Raw genomic sequence first — 21391 nt, 5'->3', positions numbered from 1 at the left:
AATCACTTCTCCATATTTAAAAAATTCATTGACTCATGCCATATATTTTCTAGTTTTGATTAGTTAGAGATTTTCTCTAGTTAGAGATTTGATTTAATTGCATTTGATTTGATTTAATCGATGAGCTTGGAAGTAGCAGTTAGGAGTGCATATCTAGCCCATATGCTCTGAGAAAACTAGTATGCACCATTTGCTTAGCATATTGCCCACTAAGACCTCTGGATATCACAGTGAGTTTGTAAAGAATCATGCAGATACTTAATATACTGTTACTCAAGAACCTTCATATTCTTGCTAAACTGAAGTTCCCTATTTAATGGAGCACGGACTCGCTTCCTTTTCAGGAGACCAATAATTTTGTTTTAACCAGTTGTCAAAATTACAATTAGGCTGAATGTTAGGAACTAGGAATTTGTTTGACTGGGTTGCATTTGGTGTGCTGGTGTGCATCCTTGAGGAGGAGAAGGAGGGAGTCTGGAGACGATACAAGGAGTAGTATACAAGGATCATTTTGCTACATGTGCAGCTGGAATCTGCAATTCCTAAGCAGCCTGGGCAGTGCTGAGGTCCTGTAGCCTGTGGCTCCACTGGCACTGCTGTCTGACACAAGTGTGTGGTGTGTGCTGAGGTTTGTCCTACACCCATCATCCTCCCTTCACTGCTAATGACTGTGTAACTAGGCAGTAATGAAAAACTTATTTGGTTTTAAATCCATTGCTGTTTTTTCTTAGGGCAACTGAAGTCAAGAGTGAGGCAAGTGAATTTGGGAAGGCAGAACTGCCCCTTTTGTTATTGGTGAAAGTAAATAGAGCTGCTGGTAAAAAAAAAAAAAAAAAAAAAAAAAAAGATGCTGGTAGTTTCTTTATGTGTGAGCTTTGTTACTGAGCAAGTCCAAATAGATTTCTAATGTCCGGAAACTTAGAAGTTCTTTCTGCAAATGCTTATTTATAGTTGGTCTGTTCAGGCATTTCCCCCCCGCCTTTTCATTACACTTACTCTCCATTTGAGAAAAGAGAAGGATGTTTTATGGTGACCAGCAATCCTTTACTATGTTTTAAGGCAGTACCATTTTATACAGTTTTGACCTTACAAAATAATCAAATGCCTGGTACCCACAGCTCCTCCTGATTATAAGACGGGACTTATGGCTGCTCAGTGCAACACAAAATCAGAATGCTTGGTATTTCCATTTCACATTTGTAACTGAGAGGATATATTTAATAGGAAGGATGTCATCATCAACTTGATCTTTTCAAACAAAACACGTTTCTTTAACGTTCTTTTGAACCTTACAGTTTAGTATTTTCTGCATACTGTGTCAGTGAAAAAGCAATTATTTATATACCTGCTATAAAACCAGTGAATTTCCAGAAAAGAATGTTCTGACTGTTTTCTACGTAACAGTTTCTGTGAGGCAAATGAAGGCATAGTGCAAACTAGAGCTGTATGTACTGGAGAACAAAACCAAAACAGAGGTGGATAGTTGTCCAAAGGATGTGGCTACCATCTTCACAAATAGGCTGAAGATGTTGGTACTCTGGATACCCTAGTAGAATTTACCTTGAAAATATATAGCTTACCTTGGCAGCTATGGATAGCTTATGAGAGTTGGTGAGCATCATCATCACTGCTCAAGAGCAGAAATCCTAGCTCATGTTTGAGCAAGATGATAAAGTGAAGAGAGTCACTTAGGTTTGGTTTGGATTTCATTTTTCTTTTTCCTTTGGTTGTTTGCTTTTGGTTTTGTTTGATTTAAGGGGATTTTAATAGCCGGAGTAAGTAGAAGTTCAGCAGGTGAATAAATGAAGGATAGTTCAGGAGTTTATGAAACAGAACTCTTGGGTTGTGTGTTGTCCTTTACTCCTGCAGGAAAAAAACCTGTATGTGATAGAAAGAAATGTGTATAAAACATGGTACTTTAGAACACTTTTTGAACTACTACAAAAACCTTCTTCATTTGTGAAATGTTTCTGGTTCATCATCTTTGTGGCCCTCTGTGGGACTCTCTGCCATAGGTCTATGTCTCTCCTGTTCTGGGGAGACCAAAACTGGACACAGCACTCCAGGTGTGGCCTCACCAGTGCTGAGTAGAGGGGCAGGATCACCTCCCTCGACCTGCTAGCAATGCTCTTCCTAATGCATCCCATTCCATCTGCAGCTAGGACACACTCCTGGCTCGTGTGCAGCCTGGTGCCTCCAGGATCAAGGTCCTTTCCTGCAAAGCAGCTTTCTAGCTGGGCGGCCCCCAGCATAAATTTGCACGTGTATTAAGAAAGTAATTTTCTTTCTGCTTCATAGGTCTGTTGTTAGAATGAAGTTTAAAATGTTTTTTAGCAGGTTATTTTCTACTGCTGTGGTGATAAAATTAATTCTAATGAACTTTTCAGTATAGTTGTGATGATTCTTGAAATTTCACCAATTCTTTTGGAACATAATGGTTTGCACACCTTGCTCAAGTGAAGAATTTCTGAGGACATCATGAGTATCCAAGTAAATTCTTGGAGTAGCAGTGCTAGATTACAAGGCTTTTTTAACCTCTGCTAATTAGATTAAAATTGCTAGCTTGTTAACTGAGGTGTACTAATTTGGATGGAAGATAAAGCAGTGGGCATGTAGATTTCTACCATGTTGATGAGTTACTGCAAAAGTGTTTTCTGTTGTCACAGGATCTGATACAAATGCAAAATTTATTTCCTTGGTGTATCAATGTATCATACTAGACATCCTGAGGAAAATTACATTTTCTAAAGTATGTTCTGCACATAATTGACTTTATTTTCTTTATTTGAGAGTGATACTGTTCTGAAACAGAATTTAGGATATTTAAATTGTCTCATGCTAGCTGCATTATGATGGATTAGAAAGTCCAAAAATCCCAATAGTCGCTTTGGTGACAGCTTGTTTCCTATGAATTTTCCACAGGTCAACAGGAATTCAGGTAATAAGGACTTCCAGTTTAACTCTGACACTAATATGTTCAGTGCTACCTCTAGCCATTGAAGTATTTCTTTTTTGTAATTCATGCTTTTAAACTATTTCTGTGAGAGTTTTGTGAATTTTGTCTAGATGCCTGGTTTGTTAAAGTATTTTAAACATGTGTATGGATTATGTCTTTTTTTCCTCCCTTTTAAGAGCAGGAAATATAAAATCCCTACAAAGCCTACTAGATTGCATCTCTATAATGGAGATGGAATATATGGGAATTTGTAGGGATGTTTTTGATAAAACTAGATTACTTTTTTATCACCATGAAAAGTTAGGATGAATCCCAGTAACCATAAGCACATATCAAAATACAACATTACAGCAATTCCTGCTAACTGCCTTGGTTCAGGAAAGAAAAATACCTCTTTATGTAGGTTTGCTCCCAGTGGCACATGATTTGCTGCTTATCCTCATTCTGTGCTGACATGATCTGGAATAACTTTTATGGCACTTAAGGCCATCTCTTCCAAGGTTGCATATTGTCATTTGGTCAGATGACTAAAATCATTAAGTTAATAGTGATTTACACTACTACAGCATCCTCTCTGAATTATATTCCTTCATTTGCTGAAGGAAGACAGCTGAACACATATTCTCCTCTTGTTTGTTATCACTAAAAGCAAAGCAGGTTAGCTTCAATCACCATGGTGTTTCAGTGGGCTAGAAATGTATAGCCATTTGAAGGATACTCATGTTTTAAAATTGCTTAATATTTGTCTAAAGTCATCTTCCCACACTGCTGTTGCACTAAGGGAAATGCGTTAGAAGATTCTGTATTCAAAAGCTAAGAGGAGGCTTTTCATGCTGACTGAATCAATGTCTTGTGCCTGACAGAAAACTGAACCTAAACCAAGTGCTTGTGTTGCTGCTTCATAAATTTGATTTCTTCTAGTACTTTCACTTCAAAAAATGTTGGTGTCCTGTCCTCCTTCAATCTCTTGGCCACTCCAAAGAAGCAAGCTATAAGGGGTATGTTGGTACCATAGCTTGTATGATTAACTCAGTTCTACACATGCATCAAATCAGTAACTAGCAAAGAAGGGTCCAAGAAGGACTGAGTCTGAGAGTCTGGACTTTTCAATGAGTGACAGGTAGAGTAAGCAGGTATGGTTGGGCTGAATCCAGCCAGTTGATAAATGGAGAAATCGGCACTGGTAGCATGTCACAAGAGTGTAAGCACAAGATTTATTCAAGGAATATTTAATTAAACTGGAAGGTAATGGAAGATACAGTGTATAGCTCTTCCATTACAGAAAGTACTAGATTGCTTAGATGATTTATTACTGGGGAGAAATAATGGCTTCATGTTTTTTCCAAGGCACAGAATGAAAGTGATATGGCATTTTAAAGCTACGCAGATTGCATTGATATAAACTTTGGAATTTTCACTGACTACTGTCCCATAGATCTACTTGTTTCTGATCTTGTTAGGTAAAACATTACAGGGAAAAGATTTAATTTTGTTTTGCAACATCCACTCTACAGTGCAGAAAATTTGCAGTGTAGTTGCTGTAAGCTGCCTTAAAAGATAAAATTCAACAGTAAAAATAACTTTCTGGTTAGGGGACCAAGAGAGTGCTGCTGCAGAATGGGAAGTGGATTCAATTTTTGTAATGAGAAGTGTATGCTGCAACATGTAATGTTGCCATTTCAAATCTCATACCAGTTACAGGAGTTCTCAGCTGAGAATTTTAGATTTCCTGCTTTCAATTTAGATTTATACTCTCTGCAGAGGTGTTAAATACAGAGTAAAAACAGTCGTTGTGGTATGACTGATGGGCTCTTGAGTAATGAAGCCTGGAATGGCAAAAAGCACTGAAATGGCAAAAAGGAGTGAATCTGCTGTTACCAGTATTGGGTCTGCTGAGTTGTACAGGATGGAGCAGTTGTATGTAAAGATGCTTTTCAGCCACTCTTAAGGTAACTGTGAAAATAATACTATTAATATATGTTGGAAAACCAGTGAGGTTTTAATACAAGTAAATGTGCTTCTCTAGCCTGTGGGCTGCCAGTCCCATTTGAGAAGTCATCTACGTTAATCTGACATCTTGTTTAGCACTGATAACACTAGAGAGTCCAATTAAAATATTTCAAGAAGACATCCCCATACAAGACTACACAAGACCATACTGATTGTCCGCTAATGTGTATTGAATTTTAGCTAAATACAGCCCCGGGTGCTGTGCTGGGAAGCAGGAAAGCTTGCTATTCAAGCTCTTAATTCCTTTTATATTGATTTGGCTGCTAATCATATACCCTTCTACTCTAATTAACTGACATCTGCATTAGGCTGAAAAAGAGCCTCATGCTTGAAGCTGTCTGCTTGTTTGTGTTATGAAGTGTGTCCCTCTGTTAAATTTTGCCCAGATTCAGTCAGTCAGTCTGTGCAAAATAGACCATCAAAAGGATTGACTTTCCTTTTAAATACCTTGTAAAGCAACTTTATCTTTCTGCTGTCTCCATTTCTGTTTTTCCAGGGCTTGTGTTGCTGGGAGGCCTGTCCAGAGCAGGTTCGCTGACTGGGTGCTTTTCTAAACTTTCCTTCCCCATGGACTATTAGCTCCTTTGGCTGACTTGAGGCTGTCAAGAAAGGTGTAAATTGAAATAAAGATGGGCTACGAAGACCTGAGGATAATGGGTCATTTTGTATGGTTTAGGTTATGAAACAACTGAGACATAAGTGACTTAAGCTAAGAACATTGCTAGATTGGAATAGGAAATATGCCTATGAAACCGTGTTGCCAAAATTACAAGCCACCAATTCTCAGTTTTCAGTTTCTCAGGATATTTTGATGTCAACATATGAAAAAAATAAAATACATGTTTTTTTACATCACTTAATAAGTTAAAGACACTAGTTTGCAGAAGTTCATCATGAGCAGCTGTTTGGGTTCATTATGTGTGCTGTTGCCACATAGGTGTTTTCCAGTTTTTCTTTAGGAGTCTCAGGAAAAATTATGTGAATTGAACATCAATTGTCTCACATTTTTACCTTTGTAGAAGCTTCAAACCCAGTGACAAGTGCTGCAGGAAACTGTTTTCTCTTGCTGTGGGGACTAGAGCATCTCTCTTATGACATTTGAAGAGGAAAAATTAAAACAGAGCATTAGATTCAGTCTTGGAAATACCTTACCACAGGCAACTGGAATCTGAATCCAAAAGTTCACGCTTGAAAATCTGAATTAAATACAGACTCAGGTGGATACCTGAGCAATACTGTGCTATCTTGAGTAATAGCAGGACTTCTGGTGACATCTGCTAACTGAGATCAGTTAAAAATAAAGGAAAAATAGTCTAGTAAATCGATCAACTCATCTTTTCCCTTTCATTACCATTTTATTGTGTCTGATTTACCAGCTAGAAGATGTAACTCAGTGATGCTTGAGAAGAGAGGCCAACCTTGATCTCTTAGTGTTAACATTTCAACCTTGTAGGGGGACTATTATGTCCTACATAGTATGAATAAACCAGCTCAGATATTAGTCCAAATATTTTAGTAAATTGCTTCATAACAAGACATAATCTTTCTCTCAGGGCCTTTCTGTGAGAAAACTGACATTTTCACTGTGGCTTGTAGTTCTGTATTAGTTCCATTTACATTGTGATCTGTATTTGCATATTAAAAATCAAGTGTTCAGTGCACAACAGCGCTTCTGTTGTGATACCACTGCAGCTCTTTGATGGGAGTAGAATAGCAATTGGTTGTGTAGTGTATCTGTGGAACTGGATTCTTTTTGCATTAAATTTTTTGCACAAGAATGGATTGAAATTGAGAAAAAAAGATGGAAAATCTCTTAGCTGATTTCTGCTAGAACTATCATAACAGGTGCACATACGCTTATTTGGAATGATGGGTGTGAAATCCAAAGAGCTTGTGTCTGGAAGAATTAGCTGTTGCATTTCTTCAGAAAGACTGAGCAATTCCTGTTTTGTAGCCCTGAAAACATAATGGAGCCTTGGGGATTATTGAAAAAACAAGCTTCTTAGAGCCACTAGCACTTAGCAAAATTGACTTCAGTTAATCAAAAGATACTTTAGGGAGAGGGGGGAAAAAAAGGAAGAAGATGATGGTTTGGAAATCTGGAGAACAGGTAACCGTGCACAGATGGTTAAAGAAATTTCAATTTCTTGCAGTGAAGCTCAGTGACCTATAATACCAGTATATAATGGGCAAACTTAAATTGAAGATGAAGTAATTTAAGTATTAGACTGGTGGGGAAAAAAAGGTGAAAGGGAGGAGAGTACAGCGGCACTTTGCTCAGCCTGTGTGGACATAGAGCCATTGACCATAACTCTCTGGTTTCATCCATCCAGCCAATTCCTTATTCAACAATTTGTGCACCCTTCAAACCTCTATCTCTTCAATTTGGAGATAAGGATGTCATGTGATTTACTAATCAATTTTGATTCAGTCATATTATCATAGAACATTTCTCAATCTTTTTAGAGTTATCTCTGTAAATAAATAATCTTCTCTTGCGTTCTCAGGCTCAGTAGCAATTCTTCTTGCAAAGTGCTTCTAAAGGGTCCAGTCCATACCTCTTAGCTCTTCAAGCATCTCATGGTGTGAACTCTGTGATTCTGGCCATACAGGAAAGCAAAGGCAAAGATGATTTTCTCCCCATCAGAGTAAGTAATTTGAGCGTTGATTAATAAAATTTGTCATCTGATGGGGAGAGGAACATCTGATTCACATGCCTTACAGGAAAACAGGTGGGACCAATGGGAAGAAAGATGAGCCAAAAATCACACAATTATTTTGTGCAACCTTAATGTCTTCTTGTTCTGCCCAAAGGTAAAGATGTAGTTATCAGACCCATTTATCAGGTACACCATTTTAGTATAAACTTGTTTAAAAAAGGGTACAGCCCCTTTGTCATCTTAATAGACAGTAACCCATTGATTCCAAGCGGGCCTTCATTTTCTAATTATTTAATACATAATGTCATTAAACATCTTCGAGTGGACAAGATTGCTCTAAAAGCTTTAGTTCCAAAGCTCTAATATTAGGCTTTTGGCATTCATCCCTGCCTGTGAAAAGTATTCCGTTTGTTTACCAGGAATTTAGATTCCCATTACTGGGGGAATTAGCAGTGAGATATTAGTCTGATTCAAGCACTTAACAATTGCTGATCATCTCCTCCTAGCTTGGGGATAATGGAGGTGATCAGCTGTAAATGGAAAGTATGTGGGGCTATTTTCATGGAGGCACTTGGAGAAAGTGCAGCATCCCCTGACCTCTGCTAACCCTGGGGTTTGCAAGAAACCCAAACATCAAGTCACTTCCTGGAGGAGAGCTAATCACCTATCAGAAGAGCTTCCATTAGAGACTAACCAAGCTCAGCCTCAACTGACTCTGCCTCAAATGAAAAAAGGTTCAGCCACAAAGTCCCTGGGGTAGAAGTGATTAGCCTCTGATTGTATTTACCAGGATCTGTTTCACTGGGGGAAGCAGCTGTGGAATAGCTGTGGGTTGTGATTCCACAGCAGTGCTGAACGATCCTGTGGAGCTCAGCAGAGCTGATTGGCTTCCTTTCTTCACTGTTGTCCCCAAAAGCTTTGTCTGGTTCATGGACACCTCAAAGATTACTTTGACAATTCTCCTTTTTATTCCTGTGGAAAGTTGTCTACCATTTTGGCAAATAGAGTGACATGATTTTTAGGATGTATTGAAAAAGATACTTTCATTCTTTATAGATGCCGAACCTGTAACCCTTTCCAATCAACTGAAAGTTCTGTTTTGTTGTCAGCTGATTTTGAGAGGTGTACCAGGGATCTGTAGCCAGGAATCACTGTTTGAAGCCAACTGTGCTTTAGCTTTTCATCATCTGCGCTTTAGCTTTTCATCATCTGCAATAACATATTGTTCCCCCTTCTAAAAGGAAAAACTGCAGCCACTTGATTCTTATTAAAACATAGGCATTTATTGGAGGCAGTGGGAATGATTTGAATGAGGCAAGGACACTAATTTTGGACTTGCAAAATCAAGGTTTATCTCTGGCATCATCTTGCTTATGACCTCAGGCAAGAAATGTATATTGCTTCTCCCACATGTCACAAGGAACCACTTATCTAACAGGTGGCTAAGCTCACAGCTGGAGGACTATATGAATGCCCTTTGTAAATGCTACATTAGATCATATTAAAAGATCTAAGGCTCTCTCAGAGTTCTAGAAGCCACATCTGAAGTACCTGACCATGAGTGATATCTGTAAAAGTTGTCAAGATTGCTTTGTAAGAGATTCTAAATTCTGTTCTTTACATTTCTGTTCCATAATGACCTCAGCAGTGGAGACAAGGAGTGTAGCTTGTATGAAATGCAAAGGAAGGCAGGCGACTTCTAGAGTTGCAAGATTAATTTTATTAGTCAGACCTCACATTATTTTACTCTTTAAAAAATAATCTACATTACAATAATTAGAAGGTTCCCTCCTTGTAAATGCTTGCTGAATGCTCATTGTTAAGACTGGATGAGAATTTTTATTGGATAATTTTTTGTGTTATGTGGATTATCTTTTGTGAGACCACAGGTGCTCACAGGATGTTGTTTTCCACTTTCCAGGAAAATAAGCTGAGGGGCACTTGTTAATTGCCCTGTCATATGGTTAGTAAGCTGTTCTGAATGGGTTTAGGAAATGTGCCAGTCTTGGAACATTGGTGGTGCTAACAGAACTGAATTGATAGTGACACTGGCGTGACATTTCCAGTAGCCGTTAAGTTGTGCATGCATATATGCTATGTAGTTGAAAAACTGTGATATTTGGAGATCAGATGTTAGAAAAGTCTAAGTGAAAATGTGTTTGTACATACAACAGTGTGAGTACCTGTGAATAAAGGTGTAGTTAGAAGTGAATTTTGCTTGTAGGTATTGATGAACAAGCTGAGAGGCAACTGTGTATATAAAGGTGCATGAAAAAGAGACACAGAGAACTTGGGAAAAGACCAAACAAATTGACATGTTTTGCTTCAATTTCAGTCTAGAGCACAATTTGTCCAAGTGTCAAGAATTTTCCTGTACAATTCAGGATACAACAGAAGACTGCAATTGCAATCAATAACCTTCTTAGTAGGGATTTAGTGCCCTAAACATGAACAAGAAAATGTTAATCCCTTTTTCTAGATCAATCTGTCTTACAGTGCTAAATTTGGGAAAGAGGAAAGATCACAATGCAGATGAGCAGAAGATCAATGCAGTACATTGTGTACCAGTGGGCGCGGTACAGATCACTCAGAAATCTAGTCCATTATTCTCACAAATATTCCCTCTGTTGTGTGAAATAGTGGGAAGAAGAACACTTTCTTCTTCCCTGTCACTCTCCATTAACTTCCAGAGATGATAGATGCTATTACATTACAGTCAAGATTTTTGACACATTTCTAAGTCCCATCTATGGAGGAGGATAGGCTAATGTAGATACTATATTAGGGTTACATGGGCTCTGTTTTTATTAACTAATGGTAGCAAACATGTGGAAACAGTGCTGTCTCTTGCTCCAAATAGCCATATTTCCATAGGCAATAAGAAATACCAGTATTAGTAGTCCTGTTTATTAAGACATATTTGTTCCTACTGCATGTAAATAATACATTGCTTCTCTGTGTGACAAGGAGATGATGCTGCTGCATGCATGATTTCTTTGCTCTACCTGCATAGGAAATAAACAGAGGTCTGGAATTGGAAATGTAAATATTACCACTGAAGAAGGACAATTACTTTGATACACACGATGATGTCTGTAATAAGGTGTCTGAGAGTGACTGGGAACCACAGCATACTACCTAGCCGCTGCTTCCCAGGCAGTAGATAAAACACAGGATAAAAATAAATACTCGGCTATTCTGCCTCTGTTCAGGCTTGTAATCTTGTTTGGATGTGTATAGTATTGTTCAGATCTGCTGCCTCTCAGGATGAGCAATGGGAACTACATGTGTGCGTGGAGGAGCTGTTTTGAGCTGAGTTTCTGACTATTTGAAAATGCAGGCTGGCTGATGAGGCAACTCTTGCACACAATTGATTTTAGACTGTTAACCTATGCTCAGGAGTCAATATTCACTTAACACTACATTTTAACTGACAAATGCAGTACAAACTAACAGCAATTACACAGCACACACATTTACATTCAGAATAAACAGGTAATGAAATAGTGCTTGGCAGAGGAGGAAGACGGGGCAGGTGGCTGGAAGGGGACAATGGTAACTTGAATATGTGGACAGGTAGAAGGAGATTTTTGCAACTGAATGTCCCAGGGTTTTGTGGTCAATGCACCTTCAATGAGCCAAATGCACTCTCTACAGAGAACATTTGTCCTGAAGCCAGCAAGATCATCTTTTGCTAGATAAGCCTAAATCTACTGAAGTTGAGCACCATTCATCTTGGACAACAAAGCCCAAGTGTGTTGCTAGCTGTGATAATGGATTATGTATATGTTGAAGGGACAAAACAGAACAGAGCATAAACTCCAGTGTAGTGCTCTTGATCTGGACAGGTATTTTTCATATATTTAAAAGAAGGGATTTGAAAAGGGAACTGAAAGTAATCCAGAGATGGTGTTTCTCAGGGACTTCACATATATTTTTATTGGGCATTACTTGCAACCCACCCTGAAGCACAGGCTTCTGGTCTTTAGGATGATATGGTCTACTCTATGCCTTCATAGGCTTGAGAAGTGGACACCAACAAAACTCATTAAGTGCAACAAGTCCAAGTGCAAGGTGCCACACCTGGTTTGGGACAACTCCCAATATCAGTACAGAGTGGGGGAGTGAATGGATTGAGAGCAGCCCTGCAGGAAAGGACTTGGATACATGGAAGATATAGATGGAAAACTAGACATGAGTCAGTAAACTGCACTTGCAGTCCAGAAAGCCATCCTGCAGCCTGGGCTACATAAAAAGAAGCATGGCCAGCAGGCTGAGAGATGATTCTTCCCCTCTACCCCACCCCACCTCTGCACCCAGAGTTCAGCATTCAACTCTGGGGTGCCCAGTACATGACAGACATGGTCCTGTTCAAGCACGTTCAGGTGAGGCCATGAAAATTAGGAGAGGGCTGCAACTCCTCTCCTATGAAGAAAGGCTGACACCGTTGATGCAGTTTGGCCTGGAGAAGAGAAGGCTCTGTGGAGACCTTGTTGTGGCTTTTCAATACATCAGGGGGGAGGATGATAAGCACAGAGAGAGACTTTTTACCAGGACCTCTAGGGACAGGATATGGAGTAATGGTTTTAAACTGAAAGACAGTATGTTTAGACTGAATATTAGGAAAAAATTACTCCCTGTGAGGGTGGTGAGGCACTGGCATAGATTGTCCAGAGAAGCTGTGCTTGCCCCATTCCTTCAAGTGTTCAAGGCCAGGTTGAACGGGGTTTGCAGCAACCTGGTCTAGTGGAAGGTGGTCCCTGCCCACGCATGGGATGTTGGAGCTAAATGATTTTCTAAGGTCCCTTCAAACCCAAACCATGCAATGATTGCCTGAGGAGGAGCTCTAGATGGTGGGGTGGTTGGAGACATTGTCAGGTCATCCCTAGAGTCAGAAACCAAACCCTGCACAAGATCTGAAAGAAACCAGACCTTTGATTGAACCTATTAAGTTGGAACATCAGCCTGTTACTCAAAATTTGCGCACAGCAGAAGCAGAACCGTACCTGCAGAGCTCAGTGCAAACTGACAGGGGGAAAGCAGGGTGCAAATATGTGGGAGGTTTCCAGTGACTGCCCTTCTGGGTTAAGGCCATTCTTCTTGTCTGAAAGCCTTCTGTTTCCCAAAGGTAAATCTGTACTGGGACATGCCTGGATATGGAATAATATTAATAATATTGGAAGAAAATATTCCATTTATGCCACATTAATGTGGGCTCAGCAACAGGGGCAGGAACAGAGCCAGAGAAGGCCAGGAAGTAGCAGTTCCAGAATAGACAGAGGAGGCCATAGGCATACTGCTCTGTTTGGAGCTGTCTTGCTGTGTCTTCCCTTCAGCCACCTAGGAAATAAAAAGGAGGGATGAATCCAAGTTAGACACATTTTGCTCAAACTTCTGGCTGCAGAACCTCTAGTTCTGAGCACTAATGCGTGACTGTTGAAACTCCTGTGACCAGACATAAAGCCTTCTATTTCTGCTTATCTGTGGAAGGAGTAACTTACGGTCCAGTGTTCTGCATGCACGTGGCATCCATTGGTTTGATATCAAAAGTCACATATTTCCAGATCCAAGGTTTTTCAACTACTGTCTCTAGGCTACTTGACCCACTGCTTTGTGAAGGCAACAAAGCATTGCGTACCTGGGACATTGCTGAGGAGAGAGATGTGCTGGCACTGTCTCCTTGGAAGCTTAGGGAAGATGAATAAAGTGAGCCTTCCTGTCTTTCTAGAGCTGTCTGCTTCAGGTGCATTTGAGACCAAATGGTACTTTCTGCAAACAGAAGTAAAGTAAGAGTCTTACAGTGCTTTTCTTGTGCACACCTTGGAGTCTAGTGAAGAGAAGTCTAGGGAAGCTATTTTAGGAAAGGCACTCAGAGGCTGTGTGGCCTTAATTTTGAAAATACTTATTCTCTGTTTCATAAATGGCCTGTCAGTTTGTGGGTTTATTTGTGAGATTGAGCAGACTGCAAAAACAGTTTGAACTGTACTTGAAGACTTTTGGGTTCCTCTGTGATTTTCCCAAGTCTGCATTTTGTAAAGGGCAGGTTTGTAGTATCTCAGATGAGATTATTAAATTGTAAATGTGTCTATAGTGATGGGTGTAAGGCTTTTATATACTGCAGGAGGTAGGTTTAAATATTAATTACTTATGTAATTATGCTGTTTTCTTTTATATCCTGTTAAAGCTTTTACAAACATAAAATATTTAAATCTCATTAAGGTATGTTGCTAAAATGCTAGGGGGATAAAAGAAATACAGAGTTAGGATTACACAGCTGCGTGTAACAGGGTTTTTGCAACTGCTATACTGAATCTAGCAACAGGCTGCATCAGGAGCTACTTATCTTGACTGAGGGCCGGGGATGAGTACAGATACAGAGGATGAGGGGGGGAATCCTGACCCCATAATCCTGGTCCACAGATGTGGTTACTCAGCAACCTATGGATACAGCATGTCTGACCTTGCCTTGGTGATGTTTTTGCAGTGCCCTTCATTTGAATGATGTTTGGAAATAGCTTCAAGGGTGTTTGAGATGAACAGAGATGTTGCCAAAAGATACAGAAACAGTACTTAGAGCAAATCCTGGCTGGTCCCATAGGTTGCAGAGGAGATCACAGAGACATTGCAGAAGAAGATAGAACTATACACACGAGCACTGCAACACAGGATCTTGAAACCGCAGGATTTAAATTGCTCTCTGCTGAGATGTTTCCCTGTGATGTGACTGATGCTTACCAAGGCATTTGTTGCTCTCAAACATGCTGAGTATCTGGTCACACTTCTCCTTCTGGTTGCCGCTGTTCTCACATGTACACCACAAGGAGACCGCCACACTGGAGTTACTGACATAGTTGGGTGTCATGGGTGTGCCTGTCCCAAACCCCCAGATGAAAGAAGCATTATGAATCATGTTGTACTAAAGGAAATACTGCCCTGGAGGCAGAAGCCTTCTACTGCGATAAGCATGTTACCCAGGCGAGGCCAGGAGTGTCAGCTAGGTTGCCCAGGCTTGATGAACCTACCTGAAGTCTGCTGAGCTGTGAGAAAGTGTTGAGATTGCTACCCCTGACTCAGGCACTCTGTGAGATGTATTGAGAACTGAAGCTGGTGCAAGCATTAAATTGTGATGTGTACACAGCAGAAGCAATGGTGAGAACTGTATCTGCAGAGCTCAGTGCAAACTGATGGGGGGAATGCAATTTAATGGTGCAAGCATTAAATTGTGAAGGATTTTTATTTTATAATGTTGAGGACTTGTGTGGACTCAGCTGTGGTACTGATATCTGGCAGCAAAAGGTAATCTTGCTTCTTGTGTAGCTGGCAACACTGCGTAGCCAGGTGCCTTTTGACAAACAAATGCTGCACACCTGTAGTGTTAGTCAGGTAGTGTTCATGTAGCAAAAAACCAGCAGAGCCACCTGGAAAAATGGAAGGTATAGTCTAGATTTACAGCTTCTGAGGTACTTCTACTCTTTACATCCTCTTTTGAGCCACTCTGAAAACATTTTAGTAGGTTGGTAGATAGAAAATAACTAAAACCAAAGATGACCTTCCTTCTAACAGCTGGTAGTCCTATGTTCTGGCTGTGAGAACATAGTGCACACAAAACTACCAAGTCATCAGGAGTCTAAAAGTCAGGCAATGATGGAATGCTGTGTTTAATCACTGACGATGGCATGTAACTCCAGCATTAGGAATGACAATGAAAGTTCACACAAACCCACAGAGTGCTGTTGATGAGGCACTTAGAGCGCTTTGCACTAGCTGATGATGCAAAGAGGATTCCAGAAATCTCAGGCAAGGATGGGGCAAAGTACAGCAAAAAAAGCCATGGAAGAGTTCTCGTTGGACTGCATTTACCTCCGAGGCAAAGGAGAGCACTAGCATCAATTAGTAAGGCATATTCACTGGTATACTGAGCACTACCTCCTGCAGGAGACCAGGATGGTCCTTCACAGCATCAAAGAGTGCCTTCAAGTTTGTGGCCTGAAAGCATCCACTCTGTATGTTCCTGGGGACATCACTTACCAATCATGCCCATGTAAGCCTGCAGGCATGCAGCATGGTTGTGCACAGAGCAGCCTTCTGGAGACATGTCTACAGGTTGACAATTTTGTTGGAAGTCAGCTAGTCGGGATCTGTAGGAAGGAAAATGAGACCATCAGTGTTGATGCTGCTCTCTTGGATAATATCCTCTGCTACCTCACCTACTTGCAGATATGGTCTTCTAAGCAGGAGTCCAGAAGCCAGAGGCAATTTGGTTTAGTGTTATACTGGAAGGAACAATCAGGAACAATAGTTTTACGACGTCTTTCTCCACAAAATTCATCTTGACATGGACAGAACAGAATCCTTTTGGTGAAATCCTCAGGGACTTTCTCAAAGAAATTCCTTAGCCCTCTGTGGCACTTGCGCCGGTCACACACATCCTCACTTCCTGCTCCCTTGGTGCAGATGGAGGCATAGTCTGTGCGCAGCCGAAAACACTTCTTGCTCAGATTACAGACATGTGTTGCTCTCAGACATGGATTTGTTGCATCTCCTGCTAACTGTGAACCTATAAAGCCAAAAACAACCCACAAAAACCATGAAGCAAGTTTCCAGAAGAGATTCTGTATGGAAGCAGGAACACTTCTTTCTTGATGGTCAGATTCAAAAAATCAAAAAGAACAAAAACCGGTCCTTCCATGTGCCTGCAGTATGACACTGTAATTACACTAGTTACAAAAGAGTATTTTTTTTATTGGTTCATAGTAGGGTGCTTGTTTCAGAAAATGGATCATGGGTTATTACTGGTTTCACAGGCCTGTGTCTGTGGCTATATTTACACTTGGTAGGAGTGAAAAATTTAGGCAAGTAGCCAGAGCAGGCATTCCTCTGATTAAAGGGGCCATTATCCCAAATTGTTCTTAATAATCTTCAACCCGAGAAAAGATAAGAGAGGGCAGCATTATATCATGTAACCATTACAATTCTTACCTGATACCAGAGCTGCCAGTTTATTATAATCTGTCTTCCAGTGTTCTTCATTTGCTGGATTCTCATAGGGAGAGGTCTCCAAATTGAAATAACCTAGGCAAGATACAAGATACTTAATGCAGTGGGAGATGGGAGAAATGCTCTGTGACCAGCTTTATTTATTTGTTTGTTTGTTCTTAAATGGATATTTTTCTTATTTATGTCTGGTTCTTTCCTCAGGCTGGAGCTCAGAAATGCTCTGTTTCACTCAAAGCCAAATGCCAAGAATAGTTCTTTTGGAAACGAGAAGCTATTACTGTGTAAAACCCTCATTACATTTTGTCCAGCTTGAAACTGGTCTGTGTTGTCATTTGGATTTTTCAGCTTCAGTAAGTGTGAGGAGCTGAGCAGCATAGGCAGGCTCTAGTGGGAGGTCAAGTAGAAGCATCCCACAAAAGAAAGCAGCAGAACACTTAGGGATGCCATGGCAATAATTGCATAATTGCATAATAATTGCATGCATTTTCAGTGATGGACAGACAGGATCATTTTAAGGCATTTTTCACAGCACTAAATCTAACTATCTCAGTGTAGCTGTCTTTGTCTCTTGGGGTTGCTGGTGTATTTGAAGGACTGGTCCCATACCAGATTAGTTTTCTCTGCTAATCAAACAGAGCAGTAATGAATTCTCTCTACTAGAAGATATGGCTCCCTACAGTGCTGGGAAGTGGACTTTCATGGTTGTTTTCAGCTAGAGGGTGGAGGTAAGCCTTACTAGTAACTTGTAAATTTTTATTACTTCATCTCACCATCTGTCATGCTGGAGTGAACAGTCCAGAAAATGCGTAAGCAGTGCTCCTGTCTCTTCATGCGCCGGTGACACTTGCAGTGCAGCAAAGAGCTGTTCCCAAGGTCAAGCTCTGCATTCAGACATCTGACCCTGCTGTCGTGATCCAGTGAAAGGAGGCGAGTCTTGGCCAAGGCACAGTTTTCCAGAGTCCTGTATGTAGCATTGCAGGTGGAGTCCGAGAGGCACAGCTGCTCTGCCATGACACAGTCACTGCTGGGCAGAGTCATGAGGTCTCCTGATCAATTAGAGAAAAGACTGTTAGGACCCCACTCATGATGAATGCCACACAAGCACCTTGTCATTGTTCTGCAGGGATGCTGTCTTCAACAAGGACCCCTTGCAAGAAACAGAACTTGTTGGGATCTTTCACGTGGAGTAGTTAAGGAGCAAGAGCTGTTTCCATTTAGAAAAAAAAAGGATGAGTATAAATGAAAGAGGGAACAAAAGATTAAATAAAAGGCTCCAAAATAATTTTGTTCAGCTTGGCCAGGATCAGGGATTGCTCTGTATTTCAGGGACTAGTAAATCCCTGTGAAACCCTGGGGTGCTGAGGCCTGCTTTGAAGAAGCTCTTCTGTCTGGGCACCGAAAACCACAGTGCACTAAGTACATAGTAACACCATATTGTGTACTGTGAGTCAGTGCTGCTGCAGTTACTAAAGTAGATGCTGGTCATTAGGAGATGTACTGAGAAAACCATTTATAGGGTATAAAACCACTTGAATGAGCCTGAAGACTTAAGAATGTGTATTCTTTGCATAATAAAATGAATCCTTAACAAAGGATGTCAGTGGCTTCATACAGAAGGGCTTGATATGCAGTCAATTAAAGGACGTAGAACTCAGTCCCTAAAATCCCTGCCAAAAATGCAGATGAAGGCTTGGCCCATAAGAACCTCATGAAGTTCAACAAGTCCAAGTACAGGTGCTGCACCTGGGTCAGGCCAATCCCAGACCCAAGTCCAGATTGGGAGATGAACCAATTGAGATCAGCCCTCCAAAAAAGGCCTTGGGGGTTCTCAGAGGTGAGCTGGTCATGTGCACTTGCAGCCCAAAAAGTATGTCCTGAGCTGTGTCAAAATCATCATGGCCAGCAGATCAAGGGAGTAGGTTCTGCTCTCATGAGACCCCCACCTGCAGTGCTGCATCCAGCCCTGGGGCCCTCAGCACAGGACGGGCATTAACCTGTTAGCATGGGTCCAGAGGAGGCTCCGAGGGCTGAAGCACCTCCCGCTCTGAGACAGGTTGAGAGAGCTGGTGTTATTCAGCCTGGACAAGGTTCCAGGGAGACCTCCACTGGGCCCCCTTCCAGTACTTAAAGGGGACTTACAAAAAGGGAGAGAGAGCAACTTGTTATACAGGCAGACAGTGATAGGACAAGGGGGAACAGTTTTAAAATAAAACGGCAAGATTCAGATTAGCTGTTAGGAAGAAGTTCTTTACTCAGAGGGTGATAAGGGCCTGGCACAGGTTGCCCAGAGCAGCTATGGCTGCCACATCCCTGGAAGTGCCCAAGGCCAGGTTGGATGGGACTTGGGGCAGCCTGGTCTAGTGGAGGGTGTCCCTGTCCATGGCAGAGGGCTTAGGTCAAGATGATCTTTAAGGTCCCTTCCTGTCCAAGTCTTTCTATAATTTTATGATTATGTTGTCATGGGTAGGTGAATTCAGTCTGTAATCTTTCTTCATTTCTGCTGTATATGAACCTATGTTTACAGTACAAGTACAACGAAGTCTTGAAACAAGACAGTTTCCTAATAAGATTTATATATAGCCTGGTATGTTTCTTCCCTTCAGGTCAATATTCCTTGCCTGGCTTTAGGAAATTACTGTGCTGAGCCTTACATCTACCTTAGTGTTCTTTGGGTACATCGTCTTTCCTATCATTCTCTTCTTCAGCAGGTGCAGTAGTACTATTTCAATCTGCCATCACTATAAATTAGGGGGAAATCTTGGTACTCATATTTCCCAGCCTACCATCTTCCCCCTGTAATTTGTTCTCTCACTTCATTTTTGCTAGCTTTATCAGTTTATTTGCTGTAAGCAGTAGAATGCATAATTCCATGCCAGCCTGCTTCTTGAAGTTTCTACTTTTCCTACAGCCCAGTAATATTATCTAGGTACCTCTGTCTCATTTGTACAACTTTCTTTGTTCTTCTAGCAACTTACTGTACTCTGTAGTTCACCTGGCTCTTACATAGAGACTTGATGACTTTTCAAACTCCTCTCATCAGGAATGCTTTGTATGCAGCAAAGTGGGTTCAGGTGAAGCTGCTCTAAACCTCAACTTTAAAATAGTCCTCCTCTATAACATCATTTACTAGCTGTGCATTGTTGCAAGCCCCGAAGTTGGGCAAGTTATTTCATTTTTTTTTAAATCTTGACTTAGTAGTCCTGTAACAACATGAAAGAATGAGAAAGCTAATTCTTTTTTAGATCTGTGGTTTAGACATAGGTTTAGGTTGCAGAACATCTTAAAGATGTATGTATATGGGAATCCCATCTGTAGTTTACAAAAAAAGTAATAACCAATTAACACATTATGATTATTTATGTCTTAGAAAAAAATGGATAGGTAATACAATACACCTTTATTCTCCCCTTTCCAATTTCCTGTCATATAGATGTCTATCTTGTTGTCCCTGGTGCACCACGCTATTTAAAGAGACAATAGTTACAAGAAGGGAAGCCCTTCCTTTATTAAACACAGTTACCAGAAAAGCATTGGCATTTGGACATGGCAAATTATGGGAAATCTTTTGCAATCGTGGGGCTTCCAGTTGCTACTGTGGTCTAAGTGGAGCAGCCCGTCTTTTAGCAGTCAAAAAGCTGCAGCTTTTTCTGAGTGCAAAGCACCCCAAGACAGAAACCAGCAATGATTCAGAGCAGTTTCTAATTTCCTTATTCCTAGTCACATCAGCCCTGAAGACTGGAAAAAGGAATAATTTTAGTCCTCAGCTCTTGTGATTCGGCAGTAGTACGAGGCAGAGTAGAACAATCAGCTGCATCTCTGCAAGAGTTCCTTGGATTCGTCTTGGCAAACCGAGCCTAGTCTCGGAAAACTATGGGCCTTAAGCATTCCAGAGGGCGAACGCAGGGGGATAGGTATCAAAAACTGCTCTGGGCGAAGCCAGCGAGAGCGCGGCACAGGCAGGATCGGCTCAGGCGAATGAATCCCCGTGTTGTGCCCAGGGATCGGCTCCCGGCATCTCCTCTCGACTCCCCTCCAGGGTAGACGGTCCCCTCCCCAGAGCATCTCTCCAGTTTGGCCACAACCACACCGGAGGTTCCCCGTTCGGGCCAAAGCAGCAGCCGCCTTTCCCTGTTTAAATCGCGAATTCCTACCCGCCGCCTGTGCCCGGGACAGCTGGAGCCGGCGGCCGGGAGAGCCGGGCAGCGGCTGGCAGCGCCGCGCTCGGGACGCGCTCCGCGTCCGCCGGGCTCCGGGGGGAGCAGGGCTCAACCCCAGCGACCGCGACCCGGCGCCGGCCCTGCAAGCCGCGGCCGCCCCGCGGCGGGACCGGGGTGCGGGCGATGCCGCGGTCTGCCCGCCGGGAAAGGGACGGGGTCGTGTCGCGCCGCGCTGCCCAGCCCGCCCCGCGCCGCGGGCGCTGTTACCGGCTCGGGAGAGAAGCAGCGCCAGGAGCAGCGCCAGCCCCATGCTGGCGGTCGGTGGCTCCGAGCACCGGGGCTGCGGCTCCCGTGCTGCGCGCTGCCCCGCCCGCCGCTGCCCAGCCCGGCCCGCCCCGTCGAGGTGCGGGCGGAGCCGCCTCCGGCCCGACCCAGCCGGCGGGTCCGGGAGCCGCCCGCGGCGGGTCCGGCTGCCTTCGGGCTGCTGCGAGAGGGGGCGGCTGGCGGGGGTCATCCAGCGGCCGCAGTCCCTGGGGCGACCGGGGAGCTGCTGGGCCCGGGGCTGGGCAGTGCAGGGACGCTTCAAAAGGGGCGTTTTGGAAGGAGCTGCG

At 42.2% G+C, this 21391-nt stretch overlaps 1 protein-coding gene across 1 annotated transcript; it reads right to left on the bottom strand.

Annotated features, from left to right (window-relative positions):
- Positions 1 to 9115: 9115 nt before the first annotated feature.
- On the bottom strand, positions 9116 to 21105 carry GFRA3 (GDNF family receptor alpha 3). The gene is made up of 8 exons (XM_058848623.1): positions 21048 to 21105; positions 17394 to 17669; positions 16606 to 16698; positions 15838 to 16183; positions 15655 to 15764; positions 14362 to 14496; positions 13265 to 13395; positions 9116 to 12966 (listed from the first exon to the last, which is right to left on the bottom strand). The coding sequence occupies exons 1-8, from the start codon at positions 21088 to 21090 to the stop codon at positions 12832 to 12834; spliced, it is 1269 nt and encodes a 422-aa protein (XP_058704606.1). The 5' UTR covers positions 21091 to 21105; the 3' UTR covers positions 9116 to 12831.
- Positions 21106 to 21391: the final 286 nt, after the last annotated feature.

This window comes from Poecile atricapillus, chromosome 13, assembly GCF_030490865.1.
Source record: "Poecile atricapillus isolate bPoeAtr1 chromosome 13, bPoeAtr1.hap1, whole genome shotgun sequence".
NCBI classification, from domain to species: domain Eukaryota; kingdom Metazoa; phylum Chordata; class Aves; order Passeriformes; family Paridae; genus Poecile; species Poecile atricapillus.
The sequence above is the reverse complement of the archived record's forward strand: the minus strand, read 5'-3'. Positions and strand labels throughout refer to the sequence as shown.

What these genes read in the sequence shown, in the direction of transcription:
- GFRA3 (XM_058848623.1), bottom strand. Translation starts at nt 21,090, where the DNA reads ATGGGGCTGGCGCTGCTCCTGGCGCTGCTTCTCTCCCGAGCCG. An exon ending in GCTGCTTCTCTCCCGAGCCG is followed by an intron (nt 17,670 to 21,047) that starts GTAACAGCGCCC and finishes CTAATTGATCAG; the next exon opens with GAGACCTCATGACTCTGCCC. An exon ending in TCTCCTCAGCAATGTCCCAG is followed by an intron (nt 12,967 to 13,264) that starts GTACGCAATGCT and finishes TTTATTTCCTAG; the next exon opens with GTGGCTGAAGGGAAGACACA.